General features: G+C 47.2%; 1 protein-coding gene across 1 annotated transcript in view; it reads right to left on the bottom strand.

Moving 5' to 3' along the window:
• Positions 1–12986, bottom strand: part of FGF9 (fibroblast growth factor 9) — a 28254-nt gene that overhangs the window by 15027 nt on the left and 241 nt on the right. The window contains exons 2-3 of the mRNA XM_066313064.1: positions 12014–12277; positions 5438–5541 (exon numbers count right to left, since the gene is read on the bottom strand). Coding sequence (XP_066169161.1) covers positions 5438–5541; positions 12014–12277 — 368 coding nt within the window. The remainder of the gene's footprint in view (positions 1–5437; positions 5542–12013; positions 12278–12986) is intronic.

The raw sequence follows: 12986 nt of genomic DNA, 5'->3' as shown, positions 1-12986 counted from the left end.
TGGCCTAAATGCTGTTAACAGCATGCACTTTCAACCTGCTTTTTCCTTCATGTTGTTTCCGTGCACCTTGACCTACCATTTGAAGGGCTGAACAATTCCCCTCCTTTATTTGCACAGGAATATAGAAGATATTTTTAGAACTCAGCCAAATAAATCCTTGCTTACAGCAAGCAATTTTCAGTAAACTATGACAAATTGTCCCTTTTTTTGTCAGAAAAACTTCTGTTCACCAGTCTTTGTAGCTTCACAGCCCTTCCAGGACTGTGGGGACCCAAACAAAAGCATAAAACACTGCAGGTGCAGCCCTGCTGGGACAATAAAGAGGCATATCGTCACCTCCCTGCACACTTACTGGGAAAACATGTTTCTTCAAGGACAGTACTCTCTCTCCCCTCCTCCACTCTCTCGCCAGTGTTTTAGGAGCAAAAGGCAAGTTTAGTCTTCCAGATCAAGCTTTCCGTTCACTTTTTGAAGGACAGCAATTTATGACCCTGTTAAAAGCGTTCCTACATCTCACCTTGCAGCACACACCCTTTAAGTCTGCAACCCAGAGGTGTGGAGCTTCTCTCCCTGGCTCCTGATCTGGGCTCTTCAGCTCTGTCCCAGCAGCTCTGTGAGTAAATATAGCCTCTCTCTGTATACTCCCCTGAGCTCTCCTTCCAAGCACTTTTTCCCCCTTCCTCAACAACTCCACCATCTCCACTCCTGCCTTCCTCTCCCCACCTGCACAACTTTCTTGGTAGCTGCTCCAGATCTTCCAGCTACCAATATTCCTCCTGAACACCCAACCTGAGCTGTCTTTTGCCAGGTGCCAAGGGCACAAGGAGCAGCGGAGACACCAGCACTTCACAGAATGACTTGGGTTGAAAAGGACCCCTAAATCTAATTTAGTCCAAGTCCCCTGCAATGTGCATCTTCAGCTACATCAGGTTGCTCAGAGCCTGGTCCAACCTGACTTTGAACATTTTTAGCAATGGGGCATCTACAGTGTCTCTTGGCAACCTGTTCCTGTGCCTCACCACACCTGCCACTAAAAATTTTTCTTTATATCTAGTCTGAGAAGAAGAATGGGGCAGGTGCGTATCTGTGGGAGATGGGTGAGGTGGGGATGCCAGCAGCTGAATGCAGCACAGCTCTCTAGCGCAGAAAAGGCCGGGACAACCACGGCAGCTGGGGCAAGGGTGTCCCGTGTCCCTCCTTGGTCTGTGCTTGAGGCAGCACAGAACTCCCTCAGAGGACAGCCTGCAGTGGGAGTGATGGGCACTCCATGGTGTGGGGACAAATCCCAGCCTGCCTCATGGGTGGCAGCAGTTAATATTCCCAAGGGCAGCATGACAATGGGGACAGCCTATAAAAGCATGAAGGTTGTGGGATTGATCAGAAAGACCTCCTTCCCACCATGGCACGGCCCTGAGGAACACAGCTAAAACACATTTACTAACGTTCTTGCCAGACACATTGGCAAGAGCTGTTTGGCACTTGGGAAGGAAAAGGTCTTCATGTCTTGTCTTAACACCCTTTGGGTCCTATCTGTAGTTTGCATTTTTCCTCCTTTCCAGTGACAAGCACAGTAGCTGCTGTGAAACATGATGAGTCATGGCTGCAGGCTGCCAGGAAAAGGCAAGGGAAAGGGAAAGCAGGGGCAGATGAGACAGGAGGGAAAGCTGCAGTCACTACCCAGCCTTTGAGTCATTGTTAGGTAGCTACCAGTGGTTTCTCTGCAGCACCGTGTGCATGTATTTACAGCTTTCCCTGGCTAAATCCATGGCATGAAGAGGAACTTGAGAACAGCCACATTATGTTACACATCTCCCTGAATGCAGCATGAGAGGCACTGTGCTCTTCTGACCAGAAAATGTAGCAGGAACTGCCCCCTGAGAGTGGGGAGGTGGGAAGAGTTTGTCAGGCAGCTAATCTGTGAGGAAAGCAGAACTTTGAGAAGGCCAAGACGAACATGCCTGGATCAAGATATGCTGAAACTGCCTTTACTGTTGTCTTTCATGAAAACTGGCAGCAGCCACCCACCCTGACTGCTCTGTTTTGCCATATGTCCCACCTCCACTGGCAACACAATTATGCTGGGAAAATCTTCCTGTGTCAAACACAAATATAGAAGGATAGAAGCCTTTAAGGTCACTGATTTGGTTCATGCCTAATGTATTTTTCATGCCGTAATTAGAATATAAATATGATACTGTCAGACACAGGGCATCTATTCCAATAGTGTCAAGTACTGAATGCCTCACAAGCTGTGAATCTAAGCACCTACTTAGATCCACAATGCTGGGGTAGAGAAAGACCAAGTATTTCTTAGGTTGCTACTCAGTTGTGTGTGGGTTTCCCGTCTTAAGAAACACAGTCACAGTGTCATAAGTGTACCTGCTCCATGACAAAGCTGATGCTATTCACAGCCCTTAGGGATACAGAGGGATACAAGACAGAGGGATACACCTCACAGCACAGCAGCACAAGGACAGCTTACAGGAGCTACAGGAAAGCTCAGCTAAAGAGATTGCTCTGCATAATGCAGGTGAAAAACTGATTTTAATTTTCCACAGTCTACCACATATCAGTCTCAAAACTAATCTCATTTAACCTGATCTTCTATTTTGCCGGAGAGATAATTCTGTGCTGGATTGTGCCTTGCTTCTGGTTCAAGCTGCAACATTTATTCCCATCGGAGAACTTAGTTTTCAATTAATTGCATTTTTTGACCAAAACCAAAAGCAAAACACTGTCACTTAAAAATGTCCAGCCAATTCTACACAAAAATCTGCTCTGAGGCCTGCTTATCTCAGTGTTTCTAAGAGAGCTGACAGTTGCTGAAATATAGGCACTAGGATTGCTAGTGTTGACAAGGCTTTAAAGCATCATCACACTGAGTAGCCATTAGAGGTTATATTTCATTGGAAGTAATGTAATTCAATTACCATCACTCTTTAGTATGTCTCATCTCTGGAGGTTGACAATAAGCCATATCATCCATCAGATTTTAACCTGAACTTTGCATTCTAGCCTCAGAGCTTGCCAGTTCTCCATTATGAATGGCTTCATATTTTTAGCACCATTTCTCGGGAAAAAAGAGGTTACATCCAATTATACTGTACATCCATTTGCCTGCCTGTCTCTTCTTCCTTAGCTTGTCAACCAGTTTCAATCAGGAGTCAAAGGTCTTCAAGAAAATTAAGTTCCTATCAGTTTTGCAACTGATCAGAGGCAGGGTAAAGACGAGAAATCATTTACACATCCCATTTGGGAGTGGTGAGCTACGTAATCCCTGCAAACTGACAGTCTGGTGAGCATGGACAGCTAAATACTGTCTCTTTCTCCATACAAGAAACACAAAAGGCTGAGGAATTTGTGCTACTGCAAAGACAGAATGTCAGAGAGACCCACATCTTCTGCTGTGAGACACAACTCCTTATGAAAGCCAGGCTCCTTTAGAACTGCTGTTCATGAAACAACTATTTTATAAATGCAGTGAGCTTACTAATTTACAAAGAATTTCTTGTGCATATTTCTTCCGCAAAGAATGTCTTGCGTAATTGAGTCTGACAGTCAAACGTATTGCACACACAAAACATAAATTGCACAGGAAAGTGATGTAACTTCTGCCTTCCCAAGTCTATGCATTTAAGCTCTATCAATGACCACATTTCCTGTCTCAGAATATCTGAAATGCAGAGTAACTGATTCACTATGTTTATATGTTTAAACGATTACTCTTACTGATGATTATCAACATTACTGATTCATATTACTGTTGTTGTTCTGCCTTTTTGCTGCCTAACTCAACCTGACATACTCGTGTACTTTGCTAGTTCTTTATCACATTCATCAGCTGCACAAGGATTGTGACTTATGACAACTTACTCCTCACAGGCAGTTGGTTTACATCTGTCATTGCATCCATTCCTTTTCTCTCTCCCTCTCCATCCTCCCAAGTTTTACATCCACCATATTGACCTTTATGCTAAATTCCTCTTCTCTGGCCTTTCCCACTCACCATCTCCTCTTCTCCCATGTCCACTCATTCTCCATCCCCTTGCCCCTCCTTTTACCACCTCTTTTCCTGCCTCCCACATACACTGTCATTATCTGTATCTTCCAGCTTCCTCACCTAGCTTGCTCTTTGCTCAGAAGATAAGCCTCTTCATCTCTCTCACACAAAATATCACTAGAAAGAGATCAGTGAACCTGGACATCCTTATGGAAACACTTCTGCTGGTCTTTCCTGGTTTCACTTGCTCACACTCCTACATGGATAACATGCATGGAAGCTGGTCTTCCCTCCTACCCTTTCTGTTTTCACCTGTCCGCTCACCACCGTCTTCTCATGTTTTCTCCTACTCTCACTGCCCTTTTTTTCCCTGTTACTGCTACTCTTCTGTGACACTGGTATCTTCAGCTACATTCAAAGCCCTTCTCTATCACTTTAGCTTTTTTTTGAGTGTTTCTCTGCAACATTTACACTATCAATGGACCTTCTCCTCTGCTTCTAATGAACCCCTGTGAATACACAGTTTCACTTCGATTCAGATATTTGCTTACCCTTCAGTCCTGCCACTCTCTTCCTCAAATACAACTGCTTCTCTACTCCTTGTAAGCTTTAGAGGTTGATATTTTACTGGTAGAAGAGGTTGCCCTTTACCATCTGGGGAGTTATCTTGCAAATTTCAGATGAACCTGCCCACAATCTACCCAGGGTACAAGGCCCGTTGTACATCAGATGCCTCAAATACTCCCAGGTAAGAGCCACGTCATACAGACACACACTCTCTCCCTCTGCTCTGCTGGAAGACAGCCCATGTTGCCAAAAACAGTCACCCATCAGCTGCAGGTAGGCTGGCAAACACCCACTCCTGAAATACCAAGTTTTACTCCTCCCTCACACCTGTTACTCACTCCTGCTGCCATCCCTCAGGGAGCACCAGCAAAACTTTCAGGACAAGACCACCAAGCCTCTTGCCCTCAATCCTATACTTTTTATAACTTCTGTCACACTCCTGTTTCTCGTTCTCTCATCCACATATGCCACGCTTTCCCTCCCCCTCTGCCTTATTTTGTCAATTCCTAGAAAACTCTCTGCCTACATGTAAAAGAAATCCACCTTGTCTTGATTTAGGTTTCTACTGACAGGAGACATTTACAAATCTCATAGTACATCCTTTAGTCTTCAGTGACCAGGTCTGACCATCATTGTCTATTGTTTGTATCTAAATTGCCATTCATCTGCATTATTACTCATTCCGGATTTTGTCACCTTTTTCCTCTCCCACATTCATTATGTCACCCACAGGGTCTTGTTTTGAATTAGATTGCAAGATATTCAGAGCAGAATGAGTGCTCACAGTGCAATGGGAGCTTGTAGGAGCTAGCAAGTGTTTCCCCCATGGAATGCAAGGACCATAACTGCCCGAGGCTAGCAGGAACTCACCGAGCCATACAGCTCCCCTTTCTCATTCATTCCAAGGTAAAGTCCACTGTCGACTCCTCGGATGCTGACCAAGCCCACTGCTATACTGATAAATTCCAGTATACCTACGAAATGAAGGAAAAAACAAACAATGTACATATTGTTTCAATTGAAAGATTTTTCTTTTCCCAGATACAACTTATCCCTGAGTGTCAAGCAGCTATTTTCAAGGTTTTTTTCCCCATTTTCTGAGTTGTTTGGAAGAAGATGAGGACAAAATTAACATACAATACTGCAAGTAGTTTGGGTCTTTGTTAGAATGATGGATTGCAGACAGCATTAATGTTTCAAATTAAAAGACTGCTCACAGTCTTTCTCATCATTCCTAAATACATACCTTAAGCTCAGTTATACTGAATTGCACAACAGATAATACATTCAGAAAAAAAAAAAAAAAGGTTTTAGATTGCCAAAATCAGCAGAAATTAGGAACCTATGAAACGAACTATGCAAAATAAATTCTGAAAAAATACATTTCAATCAAAATTGTGAAGTAAAGCAATGTTGCACATGGAACCAAAAAGTCTCCTTTCAGACATCAATGATTCAGGAATACAGGGAAAGATTTACTCACAGTATGATCTTCCAGAGGCTTGGGAAATGAAAATCCTTAGTATAGTCCAGTGTCATGCATTTCTGTTTAGATAGTAACCATTCTCTCTGATGTGTTATTATTTACTCATCTAAAATTCAGACATTAAAACATCCTACACCTAAGTGTAATAATGTGTACATGATTAAGTTTTCCCATGCATATAACAGCAAGCTTACACAGACATTTGTTCACTCAGAAATAAGAATACTTTGCAGAGAAGCACTGCTTCTGCAAATCTCCAAAGTTCAGCATCCATGTGCACAGTACAACAAGTATCTGTATCAAGTATTGGCTCATCTGGTTCCGAGAGTTTGGGGATTTTCTGGCAGCCTTCCCTGCAAATTGCTTACCTCTTCAATGAGGATGCTGCTGGCCAAACCTGGTATAAGCCTAGGAATCTTGTGTTAAAAAATGGAAATTTCTTCCTATATGGGAGGGCTCGTCTAAGACTGTAATGATCTCACAAGAAGTTACCCAGCAACATTCAGAAGCATGCTGCTGTGTTAGGCTACTTTCTCAGTCACAAAATAAACTCTGTCCTGCACAGAGTAGCATTTTCAGTATGTGATTTTTCATGTCTAAGCACACTGCATAACTCCTTTTTAAAGCTTATTGGAAATTATATGTACATGAAATAATGAAATAACAGTATAGTGTGTGTTGAGCCTCGTGTGGCCAATAAAAAAGCACTTTCGTGGCTTTTTTTTAACAATTAATTTGGCATCTCCCACAAAATAGTTGTGCACTAATCAATAGCAGGCATGAATCACATAGATCTAACATAGCACAAGTTGAAGCCAATAGAGAAAATTTATAGCCAAGCTAGTGTAAAGATGAAAAGTATTCCCTTTAAGGGAGTATTGATCATTAACTTATATATTATTCAGCACTACAAACACCACCAGTATTATTGTTTTGATAACCCTTTTTTGAGGCCTGGGCATTTTCAATTATTCTCTACATATGCTCAAATAAAAATTACTGGGAGGAAATATTTTGCAATTATGTAATTATTTAAGTAATATAAAGTGGCCGCACGCTGTTTATCTGGTATATGTAGTATCTCAGATACAATTGATCCATTGAAACAATTCTAAGATTTCCATTATATCTGGACATGCAATACTTTCAGATTTCTTAGCAAGGTTTTTTCTCTAAAGCTTTTACCAAAATATCGTATTACTTGATACATGTTACCAAGAAATTTTAACTGAGGTTAAATCTTACGTTAAGTGTATATTAGACACTACTACAGCTAAGTTAGTGAGTCCGGCATTTTTCATATCAGTCCAAACGTAGTCTTTAATTGCTGTCATCATTTCAACTATGCATGCTGCTTAGTGCATCAAAAGAACAAAAAAGGCACTGTCACACCCTATCTTAAGTGCAGAAAATTAATTGAAGGTACTTGGCAAAGAGCATCCACATATTTGAGATCAGAATAGAGACTTTTTCATTTGAAACACTCAAAAGCCTACTCACAGCAAGTTTTATGTGCCATGTTAAGTCCTTCAAGAGATTATCTGGGACCAAGCATACAGTCTTACAGAAGTTTTGTCAGTTTAAGGATTGCATTTGTCCCACTGTTCTGTGCATATTTTCACTGTATAGTTCCTATAATACACAGATAGTACCTAGGACCTGAACTAGATATTAAAATAGATAAACCTCTTCAAAATGAGGCTGTATCAAATGAAAATCAGGGCAACTCCAAACTTCGAAAGCTAGGGCCCTATTTATAGCTAAATATGTGGAAGGGAAGTAGAGAGAAAATAACTCAGTACATGGGGTGCTGAATCTCTTCTCACTGAGCACTTTCTTTAATAAAACCACTTCAATGCAAAGACCCATTCCTTCACAAGGATAGAAAGTAAGTTTCAGGGAAGCTTTTTATTCCTTACACGTCCACATCAGCTCTTCACAGACTTTCTTCTGCATGATCCAACTGAGACCATGCTGAATGGTGCAGGACACCAGCCTGGCATAAATGCTGGTCCTGCTCTCCTGACACACTCACAGGTGAGAGGAAGTGTGTTGTTCACAAAAGTGAAAATTCAATTTTCATCTACCTTAGCTCTGCTGAAGAGCAGGCCTACAGAGGCATTCTCCTTGGCTTTTAGGCAATGAACACCTCTGCAACCGCACAGTTTTATGTTGTTGCCGGTTTGCCCTTTGCCCATTTTTGCCTCTGGCTACACGTTGGCTTTCTTTGTATCAATGGATTGGAGCAGTTCAGCTTTCCCTTAGCACTGCAACAGACCATCTATGACAACGAAGACGGTGACCAAGAATCTCTGCCGGCCACCCCTTTGTACGGCTTCCAGGGGAAGGGGAGCGCAGGGGGAGCACTGGGGGACCCTGCAGACTGTCCCCTGCCCGGGCTGCCGCGGACAGCAGCGGGGCGAGGGAAGCGGAGCCCTCGGTGGCTAAGAAGGCGCCGGGAGCTCAGCCCAGCGATGGGGCGAGGGAAGGGGCTTCCCCGGCGTCCCCCTCCCCCGGCGCCCCCCTCTCGGCCCCCGCCCGCCGGCCGAGGCTGCGGTGCGGAGCCACGCGGGGCCGAGCGCTCCGCCGGGATGCGTCCCGCCTGTCGCAGCTGTCACCACCCCGCCCGCTCCCCCACATGATGCCAATTAAAAAGACGGGAGCGCAGACAGACGCAGCACCCCCAGGCAGCGGGGCCCTGCTTCAGTTTCAGTCTTTCACAGCTCCCTTGCTCGCCCCCCCCATCCCCTCCCCTCTGCAACGCTCAATAGCGGAGGAGACTGTCGGGCCCGCTCGGCGCCTTTCCCTCCCCCCTAAAACCTGGCCCACGATGCCCAGTCCCGGGGGCCAGAGCTTTCCCCGCACGCATCACCTTCCCCGCCCCGCCCCGGTCTGCCGGCTCTCCCCAGAGACAGGACGGGGCGAGGGGCCGGCCCGCCCACCGCATCCAGCGGCAGAGGGGCGGGCAGCCGCAGGGAGCCCGGCCGGAGCCGCCCCCGCGCCCTCCCGGCGCTGAGCCCGCCCCGCCAGCCCAGCGCCCGAGCGGGCAGGGCGGCCGGGGGGGCGGAGGGCGGGCGGCTGCGCGGCTCCCGCAGATGATGAACGCAGCGGTTCCTTGTAGCAGCAGGTCCCGGGGAGCGGAGGTCACCTGCTGACAAGCTTTTTTTTTTTCCTTTTCCTGCATGCTCCTATTTTTTTAATGCTGTGCATGCAGTACTTGTGCTGACGCACAGAGGCACGCCTCTCCGCTGTTACAGAGTTCCTGAATTTACAATGACTCTACTGTCTAGCCAATGCCCTACACTAAAGGAGACTGCATCAAAAAAAAAAAAAAAAAAAAAATAAAAAAATCTTTTGTGACCCGGGAGAGATAAGGCTTTGATCACCTGAGATCGCATTACGCGGGGGACCCAGCCGGGTTCTCCCGGGGAGCTTTTCTTTTAGAGATGGACATCTTGCTGCAGGAATTGCGAAATGCCAGGGCTCCCAGAATCGGGCGAGTATAGACACACAATATGGCTCGGTTTATTGTACGCAATAGGCACACATCCAACATAGCATCACAAAAGAATTACTCTTATCTGATGTCTCTCCAGAGGTGTGTGCGGGGAGGGGGATTCCCACAGGGCAGAGCCCAGAGAGGAGTTTACGCGCAGCCCCCGGGGTTTTCTCTTTGTCCTCCTTATTCCTGGAGAAAAACTTCCTTCTGACGCGTACCCCCGCATCCACACACGCGCACGCAGGTTCCCTGCACACGCTCGGAGGAGATCATGCGAGCCCGCTCTCCGCAGGGCAGCTCCCGAGTTGGGATGCAGACCTCCCCAGAATCATCAGAAGACTTTACAATCACCAAAACTCAAACAGCATCAGCTATTCTGTGACCTTCCGGCAAACACAACGGCAATGTCACGGTACAAAAGTACCTTCCCTCCTTCAAAGAAGCCGGGAGCCCCAAGGCATCCCACGGTCTTCCCAACCCCGGAGCGAGCAGGGGCATCACCCGCGCGCTGCGTGGGGAGAAGAGTTATCACCGAGGCGCGTCCTGGTGGGGGGAAGAGGGAGATCAAACCGACAAGGGAAAAAAAAAATCAATCTATTTAAAGCTAAGGCGCTGCAAGGGGTGGAAGAACTGCCCCTCGGAATTGTCAGCTTCCTACAACTGCGGCTGGAAAGCCATTTTTAAAAATAGACGCCACGAATAATGTGGTCACCGCCGCCTCGCGAAGGGAACAGCTGGCGGCCCTCCTCCGGGGGCGGCGGGGCCCCGTGGGCCGCCGGCCCCCCGCCGCCCCGGCTGCCGGTGCGCGCAGCGCCCTACACCTGCCGCGGCCCCGCTCCGCGCCTCCGCCGCCGCCCGCAGCGCAGCGGGCACGGGCAACCTGCGGCGGTGGCTCAGCAGCTACGCGCGGCGGCCGCCCGTGCCAAGGAAAACGCCTAGCTGCAACACACCCCACACCCACCCCCCCGCCCCTTTACCCTCACTACGCGTCTGCCTTAAACACTTTCCGCACTTTTTCTCGCCAGCGAGATTGGATGTTGCGCCCCCGGGAGAGCCGCGACGCTGCCCCCACCCCTCTACCAGCCCCGTAGACCCCGGGCGGGCGGCGTGGGAGGGAGGAAGAGCCTGTAAGCAGCGTGAGAGTGTCAGGGAGCAGCGGATGGAGGGGGATGGAGGATGAACCTGCGACCACGCGAGAGCCTCAGTCCTCTCCTCCCCCGTCCCTCCCTCCCAGCTTCGCTTATGAGCCCTTTGGAGATCATCTCCTACAACACCGGCATTATCTAAATAGCTTCACAAAGCAATAAAACACAGCTTAGATATCGTTCAACATCTGGCATTAAAATACAAAGAGAGAAAAAAACCAACACAGGAATTGGTTTTTACGACCGAATTTAAGTGCTGTCAGGTTGGTTCACTCACAAGTTAACTCCTTCCAACAGCTGGGAGCGTGGCGAGCTAACCTGGTATATTTTCCGCACCCCTCCTTTAAAAAAAAAAAAAAAAAAAAAAAAAAAAAACCACCCCAAATAATCAGCTCAGCCAGGCTGTTTTAGTCACTTTCATACATTCAATCTGCCGGGCCTTTAACAGTCTCCCTGGCAGCCGAGAAGCTCCAGGCCCACTGGACTCGCGTGTGCATGTGTGCGTGTGTGCATGCACAGGCTCTCCGGAGCAGCCGGGGCCAGCAGCCCTCCAGCCCTCGCTGCTGAGTCACAAATAGCGTCCCCTGGAAAGGAAACCCAGGGAACGCTCTTTTTAAATTCGCTGCCAGCCTGACACGCCACACAGCTCAAGAAAGGCAGGTTTTGGCGCAGGATTCCCGGCTGGCTCCGGACCCCACCTGCGCTCCCTCTTTCTCGGGGCGCCTGTCACCGGCACTGCCGCACGGCTGCGGGCTCGGGCGGGCGCAGAGCCCGGCTGCGGGTCGGCGTGTGCTGCCGGTGAATCCTCGCCGAGCAGCGAACCAGGCAGGGTGTGCAATTCGGGCAGTTACTAGGGCAGGTAATCGGCAGAGAAAACGAAAGAAAAGCCCTCGTCAATTTGCGTATAGGACGAGAGCCACTCCCTCCAGGAAACTCGGTGAATTTTAAATTGTGGTGGTTAATGATTAAAAACCCTTTAAACTCGCGAAATCAAATCATTCAGCAGAAACGTCCCGAGCAAAAATTCCACCACCGCCACCACCTCCCAGTACGCGTCTGCTCTTAAGCAGAACTTGGAGCTACACAAACATCGCTACCGAGCACCCGGCGACTTCGGCGAGGGCTCCTGCTCCGCCGCGGTGCTGCCGCTCGTGTACATCTGCACCCCCGGACACATTCACATCTCCCCTCGGCGGATCAGCCATCAACACAAACCCCCCTTCCCGCCCGCCTCGCACCCCCCACCGTCCCCCCGCCCGCAGTTCTGCCCCATTATTTCATCACATGACCACTAAAGGGTTAAGGATAATACCTACCAAATCTGCTGTGGTCTTGCCTGGTTCCCTGGATAGTACCATTGGGGAAGATTTCTAAATGAAATCCAGTCCTGCAGTATAGCTGCCTCCGCCTGAGGATCCCCTTTAAATGGTCCAAGTCCGTGACCGCAGGCCCCCTGGGTAGCCCACCTGCCTCAGACTGACCCAGGTGGTCACTTAACAAAACCGGACTATCCACCGGCAAAACGGGCACATTCCCAAAAGGTACTGCATCCTGCACACCGAAATAGTTCCCAACTTCACCTAAGGGAGCCATCAGAAGATTCTGCTTTTAGAGAATGAGAATAAACAATAATGATGGTGCCAAACCCAGGAGATATAAGATTAGGTATATTCCACTCCTCTCCCCTCCCTAGCGCAGTTACAGAGAAAATGTTCTTTCTTCAATCCATTAAATGCATAAATAAAAGTAATATTCTGTTTTGACTGGTACAGGTTCAAGGTCAAACCAGTTAGTCTAAGAAACCACCACTTTATACTCACACACTGACATATTTATAAACATATAGATGTGTATATCTATATAAATGCATATATCCCCAGCTCTTAGCAAGCAATACGGTCTTCAGCCCATCCAACTGTAATAAAGAAAAAAATCCGTAGTTTCTCCATTTGGTTTAAGATAAGAATGACCATAGCAACTTAAATACCTAGGCGTTATAGGGATTTTTTTTTTTAAGATGCACAGGCTACGTCAGGATTTATGGATTCTGACTCCAGAAAGGCATGCGCTGTTTTTACTCTATAACAGACTGCATACATCAGCATGAATCCTGCAAAGGGGGAGGGGGGAAATCTCACGTTGTTGGCTGAGATAAATCCAAAAAAAAAAAAAAAAAAGGAAAAAAGAAAAAGGAAAAAAAAAACTTTTGACGTCCAAATCTATTATCCAGAATTCTCAGGAGGCTCAGCAGATGTCCACTGGTTTAGGATTATTGACGATCCACAAGCA

Source organism: Sylvia atricapilla, chromosome 2 (genome assembly GCF_009819655.1).
Source record: "Sylvia atricapilla isolate bSylAtr1 chromosome 2, bSylAtr1.pri, whole genome shotgun sequence".
Classification (NCBI taxonomy): Eukaryota; Metazoa; Chordata; class Aves; order Passeriformes; family Sylviidae; genus Sylvia; species Sylvia atricapilla.
This window is presented reverse-complemented; position numbering and strand designations above follow the sequence as displayed.